The 25,723-nt window shown below is 38.0% G+C and overlaps 1 protein-coding gene across 5 annotated transcripts in view; it reads left to right on the plus strand.

The window, feature by feature from the left end:
- The window catches only part of POC5 (POC5 centriolar protein), a 27,858-nt gene continuing 2,135 nt past the window's right edge, over positions 1–25,723 (plus strand). Inside the window, exons 1-11 of one of the 5 annotated variants that reach the window (XM_063180530.1) lie at positions 337–2,670; positions 5,283–5,382; positions 7,804–7,851; positions 9,763–9,910; positions 16,125–16,297; positions 16,667–16,843; positions 19,041–19,145; positions 19,817–19,996; positions 21,090–21,252; positions 24,012–24,130; positions 24,874–24,987. In XM_063180530.1, coding sequence (XP_063036600.1) covers positions 2,633–2,670; positions 5,283–5,382; positions 7,804–7,851; positions 9,763–9,910; positions 16,125–16,297; positions 16,667–16,843; positions 19,041–19,145; positions 19,817–19,996; positions 21,090–21,252; positions 24,012–24,130; positions 24,874–24,987 — 1,365 coding nt within the window. In that variant the 5' untranslated portion in view covers positions 337–2,632. Of the gene's footprint in view, positions 37–335; positions 2,671–5,282; positions 5,383–7,803; positions 7,852–9,762; positions 9,911–16,124; positions 16,298–16,666; positions 16,844–19,040; positions 19,146–19,816; positions 19,997–21,089; positions 21,253–24,011; positions 24,131–24,873; positions 24,988–25,723 lie in introns of those variants that run through there. The other 4 variants (XM_063180532.1, XM_063180533.1, XM_063180531.1 and 1 more) reach the window with 4 other exon arrangements.

The raw sequence follows: 25,723 nt of genomic DNA on the forward strand, positions 1-25,723 counted from the left end.
CGTCGGGGCCGAGGGCGGCGCGGCCGGGGCCCGCAGGTGAGCGGGGGGGGCCGGGACCGCGCCGTCCTTCCCACAGCACAGAGCTCTGCTCCTGTCCGGGGCCGCGCCGTCCTTCCCACAGCACAGAGCTCTGCTCCTGTCCGGGGCCGCGCCGTCCTTCCCACAGCACAGAGCTCTGCTCCTGTCCGGGGCCGCGCCGTCCTTCCCACAGCACCCAGCTCTGCTCCTGCCCGGGGCCGCGCCGTCCTTCCCACACCACAGAGCTCTGCTCCTGCCCGGGGCCGCGCCGTCCTTCCCACACCACAGAGCTCTGCTCCTGCCCGGGGCCGCGCTGCGCCCGCAGCCCCACCCCGAGTTTCCTGGGGGTGCCAGTGGGCACTCCCTGGTTGGGCTGGTTGCCTTGAAAGCTCTATATAAGAAAAGGAAAGGGGAATCTCCTGTTCATGATCTACTGTATTCGCGGCCGCCTGACTAGCCCTGTGCCTCTCTGGTTTCTGTGGGACACTCCGCGGATTTATCCCCGGCTGCCATGGCAGCCGCGGTGTGGGCGCTGTCGGCCTCGGGGGCAGCTGTGAGCTGCTGGAGTGAGGAGTTGAAAGCGTGAGCAGCGCTGTTTTTGCAAGGGGGTACGGCTAAAGGCAAGGAATATTCTTGCCTCTACTGGCAGGAGATGTAGTTCTATCAGGGACACTGTAGTTCTGTCCAGGGACACTGGCAGTGGTCCCCAAGGCTCGGTACTGGGCCCAGAACTGTTTAGAGTTGGATGACATGGGTGAAGGGGCAGATTCCTGCTCAGCAAATTCACTGAGAACACAACGCTGGGAGGAATGGCCAACGCTCTGGAGTGCTGTGCAGCCCTTCAGAAGGACCTCGGCAGGTTGGAGAGATGGGCAGAGAAGAACCATCTGAAAGTCAACAAAGGCAAATGAAGGATCCTGCACCTGGGGAGGAACAGCCTCAGGCACCTGGGGCTGACCTGCTGGGGAGCAGCTCTGTGGAAAAGAACCTCGGGTCCTGGTGGACAAGAAGCTGTCCATGAGCCAGCAGCGTGTCCTTGTGACCACCAAGAATGCCAATGGTATCCTGGAGAGCATTGCCAGCAGGTGTAGGGAGGTGATCCTGCCCCTGTACTCAGCCTTGCTGAGGCCGCACCCAGAGTGCTGTGTCCAGTTCTGGGCTCCTCAGAACAGGAGAGACATGGAGCTGCTGGAGTGGGGAAGCAGAGGCTACAAAGATGATGAGGGGACTGGAGCATTTGAAGAGGAAAGGCAGAGGGAGCTGAGCCTGTTCAGCCTCAAGAAGAGACAACTGAGAGGAGACCTCATCAATGTCTATAATTATCTGAAGGGAAGGTGCCAAGGCAATGGAGCCAGGCTCTTTCTAGTGGTGCCAAGCAGTAGGACAAGTGATAATGGGCAGTCACTGATGCCCAGGAAGTTCCACCTGAACATGAGGGGAAACTTCTTTATTGCATAGGTGACTGTGCCCTGGAACAGATTGCTTAGAGAGGTTGTGGAGTCTCCCTCATTGGAAATATTCAAAAACCACCTGGATGCAATCCTGTACTCTGTGCTCTAGGATGACCTTGCTTAAGCAGCAGGTCTGGACCGGATGACCCACTGTGGTCTGTTCTGACCTTACCCATCATTCTCTTTCCTAGATGTTGAGTCCTCTGATCCAAGTGAAACACTAAATTATTTGGAAAGCATCATCTTTAGTTAAAAACAAACCCAAATGCACAAAAACCTGAGCACAGCTTAATTAATTCAAAATTAAGGAGGAGAGCAATGATGCTGAGTCAGCAAGGTCTTTATAGTTGCGTCCTGTTTCTTAAAGCAGTTGTATGCTTATGGTTTGGAAGAAACTGCTGCTGTTAGCAGGAATCTTTCTTTAATGAAGTCAGAAATATATTTTGGCAGATGCTTGGATAAGTTTAGAAGAACCTGGTAAGCTTGAGGATGTTCTTCTCACTTGTCTTTCCCCATATAATTATTTGCAGCTTAGCAAATTAGTTTGTTGACCCAGAGGTGGTCTCTTAATATCCCTTGATTTCTTTTTTAAGAACTTATCTGGTATTTTGTGGTACTTAGCGCTTGTTCACTGAGATCAAAGCTGACAGGTTATTCTTAGGCTGGCTTGGCTGAGCAGGGATCTTTTTCTGAAGCTAAGGCAAAAAAGGAAATCATATGCCCAGTGGAAGCAAAGTCAGATTACATGGGAGAAATACAGAAATTCAGCTCTCCATGATAGACAAGAAATTTATGTGGCCAGAGCTCAGTTAGACTTGGAGCTGGCCAATACTGTGGGGGACATAAGAAGTAATTTTTAAAAATATGTCAATAATAAAAGGCAGTCCAGAAATAACATGATCCTGTTACATGATGAGGATGATTACCTCAAAAATGGGAACATTGACAAGGCAGAGATGAGTTCTCTGCTTTGGTCTGCAACATTGATGCAGTCATAGAACACAGCCAGGGTGGGTTCATGAGAAGAAGATCCTGCCCGAGAAACTTAATTCCCTTTAGACAGGGTGACCCATCTACTTGATCAAGAGAAACCAGCTGATGTGATCTTTTTGGATTTCAGTAAAGTTTTTGGTACTGTCTCTCACAGTATCCTTCTGGAGAAAATGTCCGGCACACAGCTGGATAATGCATTACGTAATGGGTGAGTAACTGGCTCATGAGGTGGGCACAGAGGCTTACAGTGAACAGGGTGACATCAGGCTGGGGACCTGCCCCTAGAGGGTTCCACAGGGCCTTCATTTTAGGCCTGGTGCTTTTCAACCTCTTAATTGACTTGGATGCAGGCATTGGAGTAAGTTTGTTGACAGTACTAAATTAGATAGGGCTGTTGATTTCCTCAAAGGCAGAAAATCCACCTGGGACAGGGCAACCCTGGATGTAAGAACAAACTGGAAAACATCTCCACTGGAGTGGTCTGGTGAATCCTGGTCAGTGGCAAGTTCGACATGGTCAGCAGTGCCCTGGCAGCCAGGAGGGCCACCCGTGTCCTGGGGACATGAGGGACAGCATGGCCAGCCGGGCAAGGGAGGGGATTGTCCTGCTCTGCTCTGAGCTGGGACAGCCTCACCTCGAGTGCTGGGGGCTGCTCTGGGTGCCACAGCGTAAAGGAGACATTCTGCTATTTGAGAGCATCCAAAGGAGGGCAGTGGGGATGGTGAAGGGCCTTGAGGGGAAGCTGTATGAGTGACTGAGGTCACTTTGCTTTGTCACTTGCGATGAAGGAACCTTTTGAGTTTTGGAAGACCAGAGAGTAGTTTCAGTGATAAGTAGAGAGCTAGATCCACTTGATTGCATGTAAGGGGCATGATCTTAGAAAACTGAAAACAGAACTCGGGATGGTGGTCTTAAGTTATTGAACAAACAAGTTTTAGAACTTCTGGTTGCAAGCACACATATAATTCCTGTAATGCTAGATAGTTGGTTCTTTGTCGTCTTCACCAATGCACGCACATCCTTGAATAGATCCAGGGTTTTTAGAGTAGTCAGAATCCACGATTTGAGAAACCATGTAGGAATGCATATGAAATTGAAGTTGACTTTTTAGGATTGCAGAAGTGTTTTTTGGTATTGAAAGACCTTATCAGCTAGAAGAAGGTAGAGTGCTAGTATAGAGCTGTTTCCTTATGTAGAGAGGCTAAAACCAAGGATATATATAAGGAATAACTCATGTGAGAGAGGAAAGGAGAAAATTATCAGACCAGGAGGCAGTGAAAAAAGTGGAGCTGATGAAGGTAGTATTTCTTCTGTTATATACTCCTAGATGTACAGGAATAAAAAGTACAAAGTAAACCTTCATTAGACTCCATTTTTATACTTTAAAAATGTGGCTGGTATATGAAGGTTCTGAAGGAAGTAGGAAGATGATGATCGTGTCTTTTGAACCTTGAGCTACAGGAAATCTCAGCATTTGAAACTATCTTTATATTGTTTTTTAAACATCCATCATCAGCACAGAAATGAGCTTGTCATTCTGAAAGGTGTAAAAATATCCATGGCAGAGAGACCTTTTGTGGTGCAGGAAGAATCAGTATATAGATCAGCTCAAAGAGGAAAAGGAAAATTAATTTCTATCTGTATTCCTATATAGAGAACTATGTGGGGGGTTTGATACTTTGAGAAACATTGGTGGTGTTTAAGTAGGATATTCCTGCCAGTTTTATGATGGTACAACTAGCAATTTAAAATTTACATTTCTGTCAGAAAATGCATCTGTTTAAAAAACAAGAATATTATAATTGACAGTTGTAAAGATCTCTCTAAAAATATTTTTTACTTGCAAGTTGTTTGCTACACTGTACAATCAGTTAGTTCCTCTGGTTATTTATGGTGGTATGCCTTCTCTCTTAACAACTCCTTAGTCAATGGGTCTAATTGTCTTTCGTGTGCATCAGGCACCTGTATCACTCTGCCATTCATTCATTAAAAGACTCACCCTGCTTTATAAAACTCAGTTTCCCCTCATTTTGTAATTCATCTTTCCCTCCTCTGCCATATTCTTTAGAGTCCTTTTCCCTTTATTCTGTCAAATCTTACCACTAGAGCTTCAGTTCTTCACTGAAAGACCTATATGAGGCTGTATTAGATTAAAAGATACCTATATCTTTCACAAGGTCTTCAAGCTTATTATCAATTCTTCAACATTGCCTACTTCCCAAATATGCAAAGAATGCCTCACTGTCTTGCTAAGAAATTGCTGGAATGATTGATATTTATTGAACCCAAGGTGTTACTTGTCCTTCCATAGCTGTTCATGTTCCTGGGCCTGAAACTCAAAATAGTGATGGGAGGCTGATGTTGACCAGTGAGATCCAGGGTATCGAACAGGAGTGTTCAGGGCACTGTCTTACCTTGGGCTGTGGCTGAGGTAACATAGTGGGTGGGCACAGTGTAGCTTATACATTCTTATGTTGCTCTGTGGGAATTTTATACTGAAACAGCCTGATAAGCTATAAGGCAATACAGTGTGAATAAAAATGACACAGGAGTATATCTGTAACTGCAACAGCTGACATTGTTGCTTTGGGGTCTTTTCTTGTTCTCTTATAAGTTAGTGAAAATATTTACATTATATTGAGTATGGTTTGGATCAGAGCATTTCCAGCATTATATAATGAGACTATTCAATCAGTTTAATGCACAGAATGGGCATTGATTCAGTTGTAACAGCAGGATCTGTTTCTGGGGAAAATGTTGGTGAATATATATTTATGTACTGAAACTGAAAAATGAAGTTCAGCTTCTACTGTTTTATAGACTTACTTTGTGCAGAATGTCATCTGATGAGGAGAAAAGCACAAGTCCAGTTTTCCCAAATGACTTTGTTCAGCACAGTTCTGTTTCTTCAGATCCTCAGGTAGGACAAAGGCAATATAATTTGATTTACTGTCATGGCATTTTATTTGGTAGAGGATAACTGTGAGGAAATCTAACTAAATGTTCATCTTTTTTCTATTTTACGTACATAGGAAAATAATAAAAATATTAGTGAAAAGAAACAAAGTAGACTGCAAAAAATACTGATACTAAAATATGTTCAGTTAGATTCCATTTTTGTGCATTTCACAAGAACTTTATGTAAAAATTCTTACCTAAACTATAGACTTCAATCTGCTGCAAGTAAAATAGGTAGTTTTCTCAGCTTTTTTTCCTAGTGTTATTCTTTATTTGTGTTAAGTCTTATCAAGAAGCCAGAATTTGACACAGTGGGATAGAAACCCATGACTTTTGAGAGATGAAGACTAACTATATTTTAGGCTTCCCCCACGATTCAGTTTTGTAAAAACTGAATTTTTTTAAATGGATTTATTTTCCTTGGAGTAGTATTATGGCCAAGTTAATCACAGAAAGGAAATTATTGCTTTTTGGTTTGTGTTTTTTTACTTGCTGCATCAAATACATTAGGACATTCTGTAACTATAATACTGGGGGTTGCCTTTTCTGTGCTCGTCATGCTTTCAAGAGGATGCAATGATACTGGATAAAGTCTTTGTACCATTCTTTTGAAAGCAGCAGATTTTCATAATTTAATAGTTGTTTATTCCTATTTGCATAGTAGATTGTGTGATTTTTTTGCTTCGGTAGGATACAGTCCAAACCAGGGCGGTTTTGGCAATAACATATTTTGCTAGTTGCCCTGTAGAAGTGCATCTCCACATTTTTCACGTAGTGAAATGGGCATATACAGTAGCAACACTGTTTAATTAAAGGGGTTTTCTTCTTTCTTTTTTTACAATTTGGATTGACTTGTACCTTTAAAACAACTTTCTATGGGGCAATTAATTTCCACAGTTCATGTACATCTCTATTTGTGCTTGTATCTCATGAATAAGTTTTCATAATCTTTGTTTAGGAATAGTAATGCATGTGTGTTTCCAATGCTTTTTGTAGTCAGAGAACAAGATAAAAGCATCATGCTACAAATTTTGAAGGACCAGAAATTTCTGTTATGACCTGATTGTGATTATCAAGGAGGCTCTAAGGCCACCTGGTAGATAACGATAAACTTATACTGATGGGTGACTGTTTTGTGAATGAGAACATGTCTAGAGAAGAATAGCTCAGCTGGAAGTGTTCCATATCAATTGTTGGCCAAACTGCCTGACCATTTTGTGGCTGAGCAAAAGTTAAAGCATGTTATTACAGGGCATTGTGCAAATGCCTCTTAAACAGTGACAGGCTCCTGGCATCCAACACTCTCCCTCGAGGGGAAGCCCATTCCAGTGTTTGATTGCCCTCTCTGTAAATAAATGCTTCCTAATGTCAAATCTGATCCTCCCCAACACAATTTTGAACCATTCCCACTCATTCCATCCCTGAGTCCTAGGGAGACGAGATGGGATCGTCTCCCAGGGAATCTCTTCTCCCTTCCCTTGCTCAGGAAGCTGAACAGAGCAACAAGGCCCCTTAGCCTCCTTTTCTCCAAACTAGACAAGCCCAAAGCTACCCCTGGTAGGAGTTGGTTACTGTTGGAAAAGAACAGCACTGAGGTCACAGCTGATCAATAGGAATGTTGACAGGGAACTACAATACTCCATGTAGATAATTTTGGAAGGTCTGTTCTGTTTTCTTTGTTTGGGCCTTTTTGATAACATGTTGCTTTTAAATAGAGGCCAGCTCATTACTTTTTTATGACAAAGAAATCCACTGGCTCTTAGAGAATGTCCATTACTTATAATTGTTATGCAAGACTTTATCCATTCAATCTGTTCTTGTCATATTGTCTAGTAACCTTGACTACAATCCTTTGCAGTATCTGTAGATTTTAATTTAAAAAATAGAAAAAAATTATCAAAAAACATCTGGTTGGGTTTTTTGTGCCATTTGTTCATTGCATCACTACATCATCTTCTACAAAATCAAGGCATTAAATAGTCAAAACTCCACAGACCTTCAGGTCATAGAATTACATTCCTGTAGTTTCATACATTAACAGAATTACTTGCAGTTGACAGAACAGCTTGAAAGTTCTGTTAAAAGCAGAACCACAATAATAAACCAAAGATATGTTTTTAATTTTATTATGGTTTTATTTTAAATGTACTGGTCAATATTGCATTCCAGTTGCAGCATACTTGTTATGGAGCATTTAAGACTGAGGTAATACACTTAATCACTCAGTGTTTCCATACATATTCCCACTGCTGTCTCCAGGATTCTTTTTTGTGTGTCTTAAGTTTCTGATTACAACTGGGATACTGTGCTTTCTTTAATATTTGCCTTTCAACTTCATTTCAACAGTGTTGTAATATTGTAATTTATAAACATTTATTTCCAGATTTGTCACTGGATGCTGTTTATTGACACTTTCTGTTGGCGCGTAAGAGTGCGTATTCCTGTACAGATTGGATTCTTTGAGTATTAATAAAAGAATTAGAACTTGAAAAAAATCTCCTGACATAACTTGATACCCATATTTTGAATGCTAAGCATGTCTATAGTAAGACATATTGTGTGATAGTGAATAAATTGGGTGACTCAACGTGAGACACCCACTTGCATCTGACACCTAACCTACTAGGTCCTTTGAATTGATCATGGAAGCAGCTGGATCAGTTCTGTCTGAGAACTATCTTGTTTGTTGGGAAGAATTAGTTTTAAGTTGCTATTTGGTTGCATGATCTCTTAGAAGAAGACAGAGGTGTGATCTAACATCTGCAGAATCATTTCATTTTTATTAGTTAAGGCTTTATTGGCTTTTTTACTCAGATGAGATTTTGCTGCAGGGAGTTTTGTATGGTTCCATGCAGTTCCTGATTGAGTAACAGATCTAAAGATATCTGTTTTCTTCTTTTGATATCTTATAAAATTTAAACTGTATACATTTAGAAAGATGTCTGTAGAAAAATTAGTAACTTGTTGATTTGCAGCTAATTATACCTTTTACATGGATTGTGACACACTTGCGTGTCCAAAAGATACATCATGTATTTGTAATTCTGTAGCTTCGTATACATTTATTTAGGCTTCTACTTTGAATGTGATGGATTAGAAGATGGGAAATGGACATTTAAATGGAAACTAGAATGCAGATTAAATGTACCAAGCCTAGCTTCTTAAATTCTCTAATTAGTCGAAACACAAAAATATACAAGTTACACTGAGAGTTTTGAAGTATTATTCTTTTCGGTTGTTAGATTCAAAAACATATTGCATGTAATTGATACCTTTCATTGATTGTTTTCCCTCTAACTTCCCCCAGGTTTAAGTGGAAATTAATTTTTGAATTCACACTTGGTTTTTGAGGTTTGACCTCATTAGGATTCTAATGTGATATAACAGAACTAATAACAGAACTAATGTGATAATACTAAGTGAAGTAAAAATAACTGCTAGTGACCTGGTAAAGTGTTTTCCAATGGGCATTGTTTTCCAAAGCTTTAATTAGTAGATTTGTTGTAGTAAGTAACTAGTAGTGGTACTTGTTTAATTAATTACTAGATTGCATGTTTAAGTTATAATACAGATTGTTTACAGTTTCACAATGAACACTGAATACCTTCATCCTGAAAATCTCTTTCATTAGGAGGTTTCAAAAAAAATATTAATTGGCTTACTTAGGTGTATAGCATAATGCCACATACCAGTTAGATAGGTTTTTAGCTTCTTAATAGGAAAGCTTCTTTCTAAGTTATATATACACATTCCATATACCTGTATAATTTTAAAAATAAATAAGGTGAGAATAATTATATCCTCTCTAAAAAAACTTGTGTATAATCAAATCACTTTTGATGATTGGCTTTACAACTTCCACCAGAGAAATTGCAATGTTACGGAGTGTGAAGTGTGACTGTGTTCAGTAGCATCTTTGTCATGGCTATAAAAATACATGTTTTTCTTTGAAGCACTACTAGTAGTCATTAGAAATAATAAGGGCCGATTAATAACTTAGATGATCTGGAACTGGAGTTTTTTTCCAGTTCTTGTTTTAGATGCCTATTGTAGTATCCAATGCTGGAATCTCACAGAGTCTTTCTGTGCAGCTATTGCAGTGCATTTAGTTGTAATCAGAAGGAATGTGAACATTAAACAAATGAAAGTTAAATTATTATAGTCATTGTGGGAAAACAACTCACTTTTGCAGCTTTAGGGGAAATCCTCTCTGTTTACACCATAGTAATTAAAAAGAAACCTCTCAAAATTATAGAAAACAATATGGACTTCTTTTTACATATGCCTAATTTTTAAAAATGTAATTATAGTTTTATAATTCTTTGTCACCACTTTGCAACAGGATGAATATGAAGACCTGTTTCGTTATACTGTAGTGACTCCGAAGTTTGAGCAGTGTGTCTCAAAGTTTCCTGAACCTGCCTCAGAAAAGAGACCATCTGAAAGAATTTACAGGTTAACAGGTTATGCCACTCACCATAATACTCCAGGTAGTACGCCCAAGGCTATGTGTTGAGCTTACACGAACAATGATACAACTTTGATGACTTATATTTTTTAATAGCTTTAGTTTGAAAAATACATGTATGTCATTTGCAGTACGTTTGCATTTGCATTCGCAACAAGAAATGTAGGAAGGCATACTCCCTGAAGAGTTCTCTCTCTGGCATCACTTTCAGATGACAGTGTTGATGTGCTGGCAGTTCTTTGTGTTTTGTGGGGCTGATGTTTAAAGATGGTTGGTGTAATAACAGAAAAAGGGATACCCTTACTTACAGTATACTTGATTGACATTTGATGTGTCACAGCTGGTTTTGCTCAAGCTGGTAGGGCTGTGATAGAGAAATTTAGAAACATATAGAAATAATGGTTCAATGAAAGGGAGGATGACCTTAAAAGGGCTTTTTGTAATGACTAATCATGTCACTGCATGAATGTCATTATTACTTTTTTAATTCAATCCTGTTATTCTAATTTTAATTTATTTCTTGGTATTTAATTTATCTATGTTACTAATGCATCACAAGACACTAAACTTAGGGTCTTGTGATGCATTAGTAACACGGATATTTTTAATTGTCTTGTTTGCTTCTGTCACTAGCATTTAGATTGAGAATTTTGCTTTGCTGTTAATATTGCTTCAGAAGAAATTGTAAACAAATACACCTGCATTATTTCTTTTCTAGAAAGCTAAGCATAATCAGGCAAAACTTATTTTAAACTAACTTCTATTCTTTATCATTCTATTTAATATTAAATATATTTAGCTATCTTTTTGTTTTCACTTTTATAACCCTTGTGGACGGCTTTATGTCTGCTGTTTAGAGGAACAAGTGACATACTTGTACCTTCCAACTTGGAAGTTTGGTCAATACTATTTCTTTAGGTTTTTAGGTTCTAAAGCAGCTGCTAGACAATCTGTGTGGAAGGATTAAGGCTGCAGGAGATAGTGAGTGGTAGGTGATGACAGCTGCATGATGACCTTTAGCCCTTCTGTCCATCATATCTTGCCTTGACTTCATGGCACACTCCTAGGATACACCAGGCCTTAGCATGAGCTGTGAGTTAGCCAAAGTCTGAGCAGGATTTAGGTGAACATTACAGCAAAATGTCAAACCACAGAATGTCTGCAGTACACTGCAGATCGCAGTGAGCTGTGACTCCTGCTGCCAGTCTCTGTATAGGAACTGTCATGACAAGCTGTACATGAACTGTCACGGCACGAGCTGTCCCCACCTGCTGAGACAGTGTGTGTGGGTTAAAGCCAGCTCAAGTCTGTTGCTATGCTGAAAGTTCATTTTGCTGTTTGCTTTTTTTAATGCTGTGTGCCGGCTCAAGCCATGCTTCTCTGGGTAGCACAGAAATGCGTTCCGCTTCACGCTTAGCTAAGGCCACTTACACAACCAGTTGATTCCCTCAAAAGGTGCAGCCTTTTGTGAGAAACAAAGGCCACCCAGAGCCCCGTCCTGTGCTGAGATTACGTCAGCTTCCTTTAAAGCAGCTGTGGTCACTCTCTGTATTCTTTCCAGAGCTCCATGAGCAGAGTACTTATCTGCTCTGGATGTTCTTCCATTGTTGATCAGTCACATTATAAGTCACAGATTGCCAGGATTCGAGTACACTTGCAAAACTCTTGATTTGTCGAGCAGTTAATGTCAGCTGCTGGAACTGTTTCTCAGCCTGAGTTGATGCTGTTAAAACAGTAGAAAATTTCAAACCCAGCTATGTGGAACTATAATATGGAGCAAATTTTAATTTGGATATTGTCCTCAGTGCTCTCTGCTTAGAGTTTTGTCTCCCAGTTGAGTGGAATATTGTCTTGTAAGGGATTTTTTTGTGATGTGTAATACTGCTGTTCGTAAGAAAGAATATCAGAATCAAAGACTCTTGCGCTATTTTGGTACATGACTTTATACTCTGATTTTTATCGCATTTGTCTGAAAATTATAACCAGCCACCCCAAAGAGTCTCCTGTCTCCCTATAACTCTGCTCTTACTTTTTATTTTTTTTTTCTGGGCTGCATTGGGTTTGCATGGCCAAACTTTAGTAGTGGGGGTTCTACAGGGGTGGCTTCTGTGAGAAGCTGCCAGAAGCCTCTTTCATGTCCACCAGAGCTCTGGAAGCTCCAAAGGATGGGAGTGCAGCTGGCCAAGGCTGAGGCAATTTGAAATGGTGGTAATGCCTCTGTGATAAGAGATTTGAGACAAAAAAAGAAGTTTTGCATCGTTGTAATAGTGACCACAGAAGAACAGAGTGAGAATATGTGAGAGGAACAGCTCTGGACACACCAAGGTCACTGGAGAAGCTGGGACAGGGGGTGCTCCAGGCCCTGCAGCCCATGGTGAGACAGCTGTGCCTCTGCAGCCCATGGAGGTCAGGGGGTGCAGGGATTCACCTGCAGCCCATGGAGGAAACAGACCTATGCTGGAGCAGGTGGATGTCTGAGAGGGGACTGTGACCTCACGGGAAGCCCACACTGGAGCAGGGAGCTGCCGACCTGTGGAGAGAGGAGCCCATGCTGCAGCAGGTTTCCTGGTAGGACTTGTGACACCGTGGGGCCCCCACACTGGAGCAGCCTGTCCTTGCAGGACTGCACCCCATGGAAGAGGGACACACACTGCAGCAGTTCACAGATCTCTTTCCATTCACAGAATGGAAAAAAGTGATTAAAGACAGTAAAAAAGGTGCTTCTGAACTTCCCAGAGAACACAAGAGACGGGAATAATATTTACAGAGATTCATCCTGCTTCTGTCAATTAAAATGCTATAAACAAGTTTCCTTTGCTTTGCTACTTTATCAAAATATGTGTTTGCTGTTCAAAATATCACTGTGTCTTCTCAGTCTGTTAGAGAGATGGATCATACCTCCTAGAGATAGAGCTGGAAACAATCTAGTTGTAAAAAGGTTATTTCAGCTTTGAGGAGAAGATCTGATCAAAATCTTGAACTCTTCTATATAATCACTACTATTGATTGATGGTGATTATGTATTGAAGTAGTGCTGGCCACAGTGTTAATGCCCTCAGAATATCTTCTTTTTTTCATTATGGTAATAACATGACTTGAATGAACAATGAGAAAACTTTTAAGTTTAATACTGTACCTCTAATGTGTAAATTCAAGCTTAATACTCTACCTCTACTGCTGATCAGGTGGGATTGTTTACCAGGTTTTTTTCTGAAGGACAGTTAATTTTTTTGTTAAACTTCATTCTTTTGGCACGGCTTGCTTGTTCATACTAAAAATCAAGCTTTTTGACATTTGGCTCTAATGCTGCTACTGTGTTTAAATAACAAAATCGTAAATTAATAGGTTAGTGTTCTATGACTGTAAAACAAAATGAATGAATGTGCTGAGGATGGAGTTAAAATCTGAAAGTTTGCTTTTCTGCAGAACTTCTCAAGTTTACAATGTATTTTCCCCTTCTCCATGTGATGGTATTGGAACCGACAGAGTTTCCAATGCCATGTGATGCCTTCTGAAATGAAGTTCTGGTTATGAAGTGTTCTTTGGTCTGGATGCTACCATTATGGTGGTAGAACTCTGATTACTGGTAATCTCTATTTGTTGCAGAAAATTTAAGTATACATGGTATCTTCCCTAACAGCTTTCAGTCAGATAAGAGAAGTAATTGGAATAAACATGCTGTACTATTCAATTCAGTTCAATGTCCAAATGTTTTTAAACTTTGAAACATAAAACTTCATTTCCTGTTCTTGTTATCAGTTTAGTTGATTAAATTTGAAAATTACTAAGACTGGAGCAGTAAATTATTTGTTGCAGAGATGTGCAATGATGACTCATACCCAAAGAGTGGAAAAAATCCTTCTCTTCAAGCCTTCTAGTTCTCAGTATATATCCATTAAACTTCTTAGAACATTTTAGCAAATTGCTGTGCTCAGCTTGGGCCACTAATAGCATCTAATGTGTGAGAACAGTGTCAGAGCTTATTTACTTAATAAAAGCAGAAAAACTCAGATACTAGAACAACACAGAAAAGCTCAACTGTAGTAACAGACATCTGGATAAACAGCTAATTTCATTACCTCTGTCTAGAGATTTGTTGCAGTAAATGGGTGTGGAGATTATTAAATAAAGTGCATTTCTATACTTATCATATCCAAATGGTTCCAGTATCCTTGGTACCTTAGTGCACTGTAACTGAGTGACATCATATAACTCTATGGAGGGAGTAGAGGTGACAGAAGGAGAGCATTAGAAATAAGAATTAAATTAATGTGTGTGCAACTGTAGAAAATTATGGCAATGCTGGAAGGCTAAGATGAATTTCATAAGATGATGTTATAAACATGTAACAGATACATTTGGTGGATTCAGTGAAGATATTATACATCCTATGGTAAATGAGAGAAATGAAAGCTGTGTTAGGATAATCTGTTCCTAGGGAGAATTAAGGGGGAAGGTAATGATGAAGTAGTAATATTGTGATTCTCAGACTGTGGCAGTTCTTAGCCTGTTTTAATATCCTGTTTTGATTGGTTACATTTTATTCTGTTGGGTTTTTTAAGGTATCTTACAAACTGTTCTGTGTAGTCTAACCAAGTAGTAGAAGTTTAAAAATAAAAACAAAGCTTCATTCATTTCATGTTACAGCTGAAGGAAGGAGTGACATACAGGAACGGGGAAAAGTGGTGAAGGACAGAACTGTGAATGTTTGACAATGGTAACAGAGCCAGATAATTTTATTGCCATATGCCAGCCAGATTCTTCATCACAGAAATTAGATGTATTTCAAGTAATCTGGATCATCTGTCTGGCATGTCATGTACTTTGGACATTTTTAAAAGCAACAAGTATTCAAATTCTGCCACTACTTTAGCAATACTTCTGTCATTTTCAGGAGAAACAATGACAAAAAGCTAAAGCCTGATTTTAATTTACTCTGTCATGGGGAATAATCTCTTTATGGTCTTTTGCTTTTGCTATAGGGGAGAACATTTAGTCTATAGAAATGGTGTGTTAGATGGCACTCCTTTAGCTCAAGCTGGTGTTAATTTTATGATGTGTGGTTGTGTATTGGGAGAAATATCAAAAAGCAGTTGTAACTGCTTCTGCATCGCAGTTCTTCCTTGTTTCCCTTTTGTTTTGGAGCATGAGTGTAGTAGTTTTGTGGCAGAGTATTAGCCAGACAACTCTTCCCATTTCCTTAGGAAAGGAGACCTAACAGTAAAAATAACTGTAAAGGAATATCAACCATTAGGCTCTGCCTTAAATAAATTCAAAACACACTTTTCTAATGTTCACTGAAGATACTGCTTTGTGACAGATAAGCTTAATTCTTCTTGATTGAATCAAAAAATAGTACCCATCAGACATTACTTGTTTTCAGAAGTGAAGACTAAAATGTTGGAGGTTTTCTGTTTATGAAAAAAGAGAGTATTTTTTTGAAGTTGTTGTGTTTGTTGTTATTAGCAGGAATCTGCTAATATCTCTTCTAATTTTCTTTTATTCAGTTGTCAACTCTAATAACAAACTTTCTGTAAGGAATAACTAAATATAAACCAATATTTTACTTCCCAAGTTTACTTAAATATTAACTTTATTATCAGCTCAAATGCATGCAAACTAGCTTTAGTGGTACCACAGCTCCTTAAAGTGAGGATTTGTTGTATAAGGCATTATATAAATTAATGGTAGATACGTCCTTTCTCAAATTGCTTGAATGCTAATTAGATGAACAAATTTAAGGCTTTAAGAAAAATGCATGCAGGTATGTATTAACATCAAAATATATCCACAGGCTGCTTTGTGAATTTGTAAAGGAACAGCACAGACTTCAGGTGTTTACAGGCTCATTGAGAAAGAAGGCAGAAGTTAGTAGATTGTTTACCTGAGATGTTAATTGTCAAAAAGCCTTCACTTAGAGATGGTATTTCTGGCTGTATTTTTGGTGGTTGCTGTGATCATTCTCTTTCAAATTAACGTATATTAAGATACTGTATTTTAAGGGAGCACTACTTTTGAATTTACTTATGTTACAATTGGATTGTCAGCTTAAATATGTGTGTCCAGAAAGCATGTATTAGAATTGGATTGATTTTTCTTATGTGGGTAAAGGACATTTCTGGTGTTATAAATATTTTATTTCCTTTTTGCCATTGTCTGTCTTCTGACTTCTATCAAAAGTGTGGACCAGTCAGCCTTTCCAGAGTGTCAGTTCTTATTTTCTTGTTCATTTTTAGTCTCAACATCAGTGAAGCAGGCCGGTATGGAACAACCTGCTCTTCCAGAAACAACTTCTTCCACACATGGTCCAGGAGAAGTCAGCAAAACCACAGTGACGGAATTAACTTCACCAGATGGAAAAGTCACTCAAATAGAAAATATAGTTGATGTCTGGAGTGGAAGTCTTAAGGTATTTATATTGTATGGAATCCTTAAAAATCATTCACAGATATCATTGTATTGTAGAGTTAGTGCAGGAGAAGTTTCAGTGTGATTGCTGAGAGAATGGTATTTTTTGTTGTTGTTGCATATTGCACATAAGCATGTGTAGCACAGAATATCTTTTTTCAAAAAACTTTGGAATAACTGTCTCCATTAGGGAAGTGCTGATATCATGATTCAGTAGCTCATTTTATGTGGTAATACAGCTGTACACAGCCTGTGTAATGAAGGTATCACTGCAAATATTTGTGTCTTCTTAATTGCTAAGTGTTTTAAGATGACAATTATAGAGAGGAAATAAACTCGTTGCATTACTGTCATCCTTTTAACTTTTCAGACAAATATTCTGACTGAACTGAAAACTTGGGAACTTAATTTGATTCAACAACACAAGCTTCAAATGAGACAAGAGAAAGAGAAACATGACACACAAGTGAAACAACTGCAGAATGAGATGGAAAACCTGAAAGAGTTACTTCGTACTTATGAAATCTCTATTAGCAGGAAAGATGAGGTAGTAACTCAATTTCATATTTTAACAGTTCCTCTCTGTTTAAAAATATCTACACTAAATTTTTTGGTCCGTCTCTTTGAACAACATTTTTTTAAAGTAAGTAACATAGAGAAGTAAATAATACATTCAGACTGTATAGTAGAAAAATAATCATGGTTGCTAATAGAGTTGTCTATACTAACAAAGAAAGCACATCATATGTGCTATGTTTTGCATTGTTTGTTTCTTAAATCTGGAGTCTAGTCTTGTTTCTCATGTATTTCATGAAGAACTCACACAGGCATAGGTGAGTTTATTAGCTCTTATATTTCAAAAGCCTCTAAATTTTCAATCACTAGATTGGTTTTCCTCAGTTTTAAATGTTGAGGAGCCTCTATTTTAAGATTCTTAGGAATTCGACATTTGTACATATTCTTAAGATTGGACATTTGGAGTCTCTGGTTTACACTTTCCTGCTGGCAACAGTGCAAACAACTTGAATATTAACTAGAAGTGTGAAAGTGGATATAAAATCTTGGCAATTTTGCAATCACCCAACATAAATAAGTTTTCTTTCTGCTACCCTGAAAATATTACCTAGTACTTGAGAACACTTAATGGAGTTTAGGTTTCTAATTCCTACTTAAATTTTCAAAAAACATACATTACAAGAGTTAAAATGTGAATGAAGATAGTGTTCTGTGTTCATCTAGAAAACACACTAATCTGAAAGACCAAGCAAATATAAATGTTGTAACTTTGCAATAACTGGATTAGTCTTATACCATGTAACTAGTACCTTGTGCATGGCTATTTCAGCCTATAACTTTCAAACATCTAATTCTATTGGCTGTCATTGTATGTCAGTCATATTTAATGTGCCATAATTCTCAGTGATACTTTGAAAGCTCTATTTCATTATCTGCTGCCAAAGAAATTGTTTCTTCAGCCAGTTTTAAAGTTCTGATTCTAAGGAAAAAACCCCAAACATTTGAATAGAAAATTACTATTGCTGCCACCTGAATGGAAGGTGGCAGTGCTTCCATGCTTCTGCATATCATTCCATAATTATGAAATCTCCTGTATCCTCATATGGACATAAACCAGAGTCCATCAGCCCCACAAATATTACAAGTATTAGAGTCTTATTACACATTGTAACGAATTAAGATTTGCAATGTGTAATAAGAATCTAATTTATTTGCAAAAATATGCTGATTAACAAAAATAAACTTAGGCTAAGACTTCTAATGTGTAGCAGTATGTATGCAGCATTGAAAATTGATTTTTATGATACTTTTTCAACAAAAGTAATTAATATATCAATTTAATTTGTTTTCTATTTTAATTTTAGTTATCATTCATTTAATTAGTGTATATTCAATAATTATTACTTGTAACAAATGGAATATAATGTTAACATATGCTAGCATGTATTGTCATAAAATCTTGTTCTCAACAATGTTTATGCAGTAGTTAAAATAACTTTGCATTATTCCCCTGAGTCCCACTGTTGACCATTAGAGTTGCTCATATATGACTAATGGCAGAATCTAGCTTAAGAAGTTAGGCAGAAGTAGGGAGTAATATTCAGATTTGGTCTACCAAATTTGCATCATACCTGTCTTAATTTTTAGTTGGGGAACCTCAGCTCTTCATGTGTAGTCATTAAATTTAGAGATTGCTGGGTTGCAGTCTCTGTCCAGTATGACATCTTGCCTCTCAAACGTTTTAATTGCTTGAAGCTTATATAGTATCTTTCATGTGATCTTCTAAAAAGAGTAACAATTTCTAATAAGGTTTTTCTGGTTTATAGCAACAACTTAGCTTGTTTATTCTGTTCAGACAAGTGAAACAAACTTCTAATATAAATGTTTCTGATTTATTAAAAGTCTCTTTGAAATAAGACATTCTTCTGATGTTATGCTGTGGTAACATTTAATTATGAGAAAGTAGTTCAGAAACCACCAAATGTAGGAGGAAATAACTCAGTTGAACTTTTCCTAAAACTACAACGTGGAAGTACCACAATCTGAGTGTCAAAGCCACAGGAATTTTACTTCTCATTTGAACTTTGATCCTTGTTTCTTATTTGATTAGAGTAAGGGGAAATTTCAGTAAGTGCTTTAAGTGAAAAATAAGTGAGACATAAAGTACATTATCTTTGATCTTACGGTGATCATAGATAATGAAATAGTGTTAATGAATATTTTTGCAGGTAATTACTAACTTGACCCAAGCATTAGAAAAGCAAAAGGAGAGAGTAGCATTGATGAGAAAGTTTACACTGTGGCGGATTCAGCATGTTAAAGCCAAACAAGAGGTATGTGCACAAAATCAAAATGCTGTGAAAATTAAACCTCTGAACTCAAAAGAGTCAGAGCTGCTGCACTTCTTTTTACAGTTTGAAGAAATCATGGTGTTTCTATTTTGATGTGTTTGACAAATAACAGTTTGAAAAGATCAGTTCTAAAAGGAATGTTGCTGTCAGAATACTCTCTGGAATGGGAAAAAATCTGTTGTCTGCTGACTATTTTGAAATAGACTAGAATAGTAGAGTTGTTTTAAAGTAGTTTTTAAACAATCCTGAAGTCTAAATTTATTCAAAATGTAAGTTTTATGATAACTACCTGCAGTCTTTGTGACAACAGGTTTTATATGATTCCTACAGTGAATCCAAATGTGCCACATACCCAACAAATGGCTTCATATGTCTGTTTACACTGTGTATGTGAGGTTGTTGTTTGGGTGTCATTAAACTAAGAGTAAGACCACTGTTGTGTGTAGCCTAGGAGCTCACAAACATGGTTTCTCATGGTGAGGAGAGTAACGTGCATTGGCACATGTGCAGAGGCAACACTGAGCAGCTGATGCTGCTTGTGTAACACTTCACTGCAGGACCTAATAAGCTGTAAAACAAGCATCCACAGTAAAGTACTGAGCTTTTTAACAACCCAGAACTTTTTTGTTATGTGTTTGTATTTACTTCCTAAGGAATATGCAATTAGAATGGCAGATAAACATTTCCAGACAGCTTTGATGAAGAAAGTGTGGGCTGCATGGCGCTCTGTTAGTGAAGAAAAATGGAAAGACAAAGTAGCAAGAGCCTGTCAGTTAAAGGCAGAAGATGTATGTGTTCAGCTCACCAATGATTTTGAAGCAAAAATTGCAGAGGTAAAATAAATTTTTTTTTCTTCTTTTGCCCCTTAACTCCCAACCCCTGTTCCTCCAAAGGATGTCTTTCTCAGCAAACCTAACAAACACGAGTATTTTCCAGTAGAACAGAGCTCCCAACTATGCAAGAAGATCTGAATGGATCTAAGATCTTTGTAATGTTTTTAACGTGCCTTTTTTTCCTGCACCGATATAAAATGTTGCCAATCTGCATACACAGATGAAATAAGTTGTGCCTTCCTGAAATAAGGCAGATTTCTGTTTTCCTACTAATGGGAATGCCATTTGTTTTCTAACAGCATTCTGTTAGTATGAGCTATGCATTTTGAGGTCTTAATGAAGGAGACAATGCAAATAGAAGACCATTATTACTTTGAATGATCATGATGAGTACAATATTTTTTTCTGTAATAGCTATTCTGTTAAAGGCTGAAATTAAGTTTGATTTTTCTTTAGCTTGCTGATTAAGCTTGTTAAGGAATTTTCAGAGCTTAAGGTGAAATTTTCAAGCTGTGCATTGGTGCACGCTAAATAATCAGTTTTAAAATATCACTTTCAAGAAGTTTGTATTTCAGCAAGAAATTAAACCTAGAATTTTAAGAACAGACTTACCAAATGTGTCTTAACAGCACAAAAACCGTAAGTAGCAACTTGATCTGATCTTTTCTCAGTATTTTTAGTTTTTTACAGTATGTAGAGAAGAGACACTGGTGATGAAAATTTACCCTTATACTTAAATCATTGTCAGAGAAGACTTGCTCTTCTGTTGAATGAACCCATATTTCTGCAGAGATCTGTGCCAGATGCCAACTTCTAAAAGACCAAAGCTTGCAAAGATATATTTCTGCTTAGGTAGAGTCTGACAGTCCTATATCTTTTGAATAGTCTTCTCCTTAATATGCTATATTATTAATATTGTGCTGTACTACAAAGAAATTACAGTGAGCTGTTAATCTCTGGTGAAGCAGAGGTTTTCAAGTGAAAACTTCTGTCTTTGTAAATATAGTAAATTATTTTTAAAATTAATTGATGAATGTGTTTGTAGTTTGCATTCAGAAGTAAGAGAGACTTGTTTCCTTAATCTGTTTTGTAGTTAACTGCTGCTTTGGAACTGACAAGATCTGAGCTTCTGCAACTGCATAGTGAAAGAGATCAGTATGAAGACACGATGAAGAAAGCCTTTATGCGTGGTGTATGTGCTTTGAATCTGGAAGCAATGACCATGTTTCAAAGCAAGGACAGTAGGCCAGATCCTGGTTAGTATGACTAGCAGGTTTAATCTGGTAGCGTGTGTGCATTTTTGTTGGATTTGTCTGGGATTTTTGGTTTGTTTGTTTTAATGGAGTTCCTTTACTCTTTTTTTTTTTTTTTAATTTGAGAATTTTTGGCAATACAGAGTTTAATTAACTTTTATTGCTTTAAAATGTCCTGTTGAATATTTTGAGAAGTACTCTGAGGCTGGACTTCATACAGCTGTAGCTGAAAGAAGGAACATGTTCTCTTCATCCCACATTGCTGGGAAAGTGGTAAATTCCAGCTGAAGGCAGGAAAGGAAGTCAAAGGTGGCAAACTTCTTAAAATGCGAGGTTATGGAGCATTTAGACAAAATCCTGAAAATTTCATTTTTACTCTGCAATCTCAGTGTGCCATGAATCAGCTTTTCCCAGACAGCTCTCCCTTCTTTCTTAATCCTGCTTTTGAGTGTAAAAAGGGCAAGCAAATCTCTTGGGTTCTGTATTTAGATGTAACTCCATGTCAGAACAGGAAACACCAGTCTATTTTTATCAGCAGCATACCTGTAAAACCTGTGCAGCTACACAGGGAAGTGCTGCACATGCTTACAGGTACAATGAAATCACTCTCTCAGACTGAGACAACCCATAGCAGTGGGAACCAAATTGTGCTGGTGGAGCCAACTAGGTTAAAGAGAAAATAGCTGTGCCAGCAGGAGTGCCACAGCTATTTGTGTGGCTCAACAGCTATCTGTACCGGCAGTGGTTAATAGCCTGAGACAAGTAACTTCAGTTGCTAAATTTAACAATCTTATACAGAAGTTTCTGAACTACTTGAGAGAAATTCTCCACCAAAATGATAGATAGAGAAAATAAAAACCTGAAGAAGATGTAAGAAGATACTTAACCTGAGCAGCTGTCTAAGCCTGTTAAACATAAATGGTATTTGTGCAGTTGCTTAAGAAATTAATATGCTGTTAGCAAAGTGTAGCTGTGTGCTAGTAAAAATTTAGGATCGGTATAGGTAGAAGGTTAAGAATGAATGATTTATTGAAGATACTGGGTTTGGGAATAAAATTACAGGGCATTTCCCAAAAACTTTGTTTTTCACAGTGTTATTAATTAAGAATTATTCTATCTTGAAGCATTGTCTTTTATTTGTTTGTCTGTTGTTTTAAAAAAACATGCAACAGACACCAGGTCTCCCTAATAATGAAGGTTTATTGACTGGTGTGAAAGCATTGTTTCTGTAGACCTATAAAAATGAGAGTAAATAGTAAAGAAATAAAGAAAACTGAGCTCTATAATAGTTGTGACCAATCCTTTATTTTCATGGACCCAAAATTTTGCTTGATTTTTACTAAGAAGCTGGAACTGATACTCTACACCAGCACAACACCTAAAGATTTTGTTGTGCTGCATGTTAGGGTACCCATAACTCATTTATTTGTGTATCCACTATTATGCTTTTTAATCAGGCTTCATAACATTTCACAGACTCTTTTGTCCTCGGTCCTGAGCAGATCATCAGCTTCCACCACTTCTGGTACCACCTTCTCTCCTGCCCCAGCCATCATACTATGTTTTGCTTACAGCCAGATGGTGGTTTTAATGTAGTTAGTTACATAATTATTTAATGTGATTGAACAACTGTTGATCTGCATTCTTAATCAGGTAGAACAGTCATCAGGACACTGGAGGACTGCAAACATCAGAGAAGATTATTGTGATTTGTTTCTAGTCTTTTGATCTGTGGACATCAAAACTTCCATGTGCCAGAACCAGTCAGCAATTATAAATCTATATGAACACTGCAGTGCCACCTACTGTCACTGGACATAAAATGCAGAATTTCACCCCTTTACAAATTTATTATTTGGTTATTTTAATATACATTTAATATACACAAAATCTACAGATAAAATACCTATCATATATCATTACAGTTAATAGTGTGCATGTGTCACAAACTTGATGGCTTCATAATATTTAGGGTCAGTGTTGATGGTGCTAAAGTTACCTGCCTAATTACTTAGTAGTATATTAAGATTATTTTTAACCTCTTCATGTATTTAAAGGAACACTGACACCACAGGAATTCATAAGTTTTTGCTTATAAAAGTCCTAATATTGTTTTCCTCCAGTAGAATAGATCAGATCTTACTGATGTATAACTGTGCATTGGTCCTGTCCGTGCTTAAGCTTAATGTGTGTGTACACACATAGATATGTACAAAATGCACATTCTAGTACCCTTTTACTCTTGACGTCTACAAGCATTGCACAGATTTGAAGCACCTGCCTTTTATTTTTCCTTCTTATTTCCGCTAATTTAAAAAACCAAACACAACTACCACATGGTGTCACTCTAGTTCCTGGAATGAGCAAATGACCTTCGTGTTTTACTACCTAGACTGGATTTTCTCTCTTAGGGATAAAAGCACCACTTGCACACTGATTTTAGTTTTGGCAAGCAGTAGGATGAACCTCAGTTCTTTGCACTACAAGTAGGGGACATGTGCCACAGGGATGTTGAGACATAGAGAAACACGCCCCTTGAAAAACATTTATAAGCATCTTAAAAGAGGGCAAAATACAGGAATGTTTGTTTATATCTGTCTACCTACCTCTATAAAGAGCAGCCGCCTCTTTTCTATTAGATTATACAGAAATCCCAAAGAAATATTAAAATTTTCATTGTAACTTATTTTCCCCCATATCTCCACCTCTTAGGGTGAGCTAGATTATGTGCTTATCCCATTACTTTGTGTTTCTAATAATAGATACAGGAAGTAGGAGAAATGATCATGCAACCACTGGTGCAGGAAGGCCACCTCCTTCACAATATAATCAACCCTCACCACCACCTCCACCAGCAGCTGCTGTTCAGGTGGAAAACATGGTAAGCCTGTAGCTGGAACAGAACTGTATTTCCTAGTGACAAAAGAGAAATACCTTGATTGGCGCTTTTTTGAAGAGAGTTCAAATGTGTTCAGACTACACTGTGAATGGGGCACAGCTGCTGTGGCTTGCTGTACTTTCATTAAGCTCTTTTTTATTTTAGTGAAAATGCATTAAACTAATGAAGACAAGGTCACTACAATAAGTATAATTTGCTCTCTAAGGTTCTCTCTGGAAAAAAAGCTGTTAAGAGGCATTTTTTTTTATAAACTTGAATTTAGTATGTTCTCAAAACATGAAAAGCTGGCTTGACTTCAGACTCCTTTTTTAGGAGGGTAACACCTACAGACATTAAGGGAACTCAGCTTATTGTCCTGTCATACCAACTTAGCCTGATCATCATCTAGTAGCATGGTTGTTTTGGACCTGCCCTGGAGTCATCCTCAAAACTTTGCCATTGTAAAACAGTATCATGCTAGAGAGTAGGTTAGAACAGAGATGATGTGCATGCCTGTCTCCTTACTTTTCATTCTAATAGTGTCAAATGTTATTCACACCATTTCTACAAATTTTAGGCAAGTAATTTTATATTAGACAATAAACAGTAACACTAGAGGTAAAATATCTGCAAAGACATTGCAATTAAAAGGGTAATTGGGATGGTGAGAAAACTGGCTATCTAAGGAGTAAAACCGTATTTTCTAGAAAGTAGTACTCATTCTGTATAAACTGGTTTCTTTTCAGTTTTGTTGCCACCTGGCTCATGCAAGCACTCCTGAGACCAGGCTAGATTCTGATTCTCCAGTTATCATCACTAGCACAACATCAGGATCTGGTGTGACATCAACGCAAAAACTGGTAACATGCTAAAGTTAACTTTTTTTCTTTTTTTAGGACATAATCATAACAAATATTAGTTTGGGTATTGTTATTTGTGCATTTCTCAGAGCAACACAGGTATGTAATTGAGGACACTGCCATAGAGTTTACATAGCAGTATGAAGACACTAGGTTGAAAATGCTCATTTATGTTACATAAACTCATTTATGCTAGGAGCAGTTTAAATTCTGTTTTTAGGTAGGGCAGTGTGGGAAAGTGAAGAATAGAAGAGTGCACTCAGGTATAGTGCAACAGCAATAATTGGTGTTTGACTTTTGTCATGGAAAGTGCTCATATCCTTGTCTCATTATCCTGCACTTTGAAATTTCTCCCTCATTCCCTTTTCTGTGCTTTGTGCTAAACTGCCCTCCTTTCTTTTCCATATTTGACAGAGTTTGCTATCAGCTGTCAGAGAAAGATGCATTTTTGTATGCATGGGAGCTTTTTTATTATCTGCTCTGTCATTGCTAGAAAGGTTTTCCACAATGATGGAAGTACCTTCAGCTGTCACTCAAGCATGCAGTCAGCCAGCAAAGCTAAACTATCCATGCTTCTTGATTTTTGTCAAATTAGTCTTGTTTCCCTCAGAACAGAAGTCATTTACTTGAAATGCTATCGCACAAGTAGAAAAAATGGAGTAATCCTGGTTGCAGCCAGGTGGAGCAAATTCAGTCCTGTGTAATGTAATTGGACTACCTGCAACATCACATGTTC

The sequence above is a fragment of the Melospiza melodia genome, chromosome Z, assembly GCF_035770615.1.
Source record: "Melospiza melodia melodia isolate bMelMel2 chromosome Z, bMelMel2.pri, whole genome shotgun sequence".
NCBI classification, from domain to species: Eukaryota; Metazoa; Chordata; class Aves; order Passeriformes; family Passerellidae; genus Melospiza; species Melospiza melodia.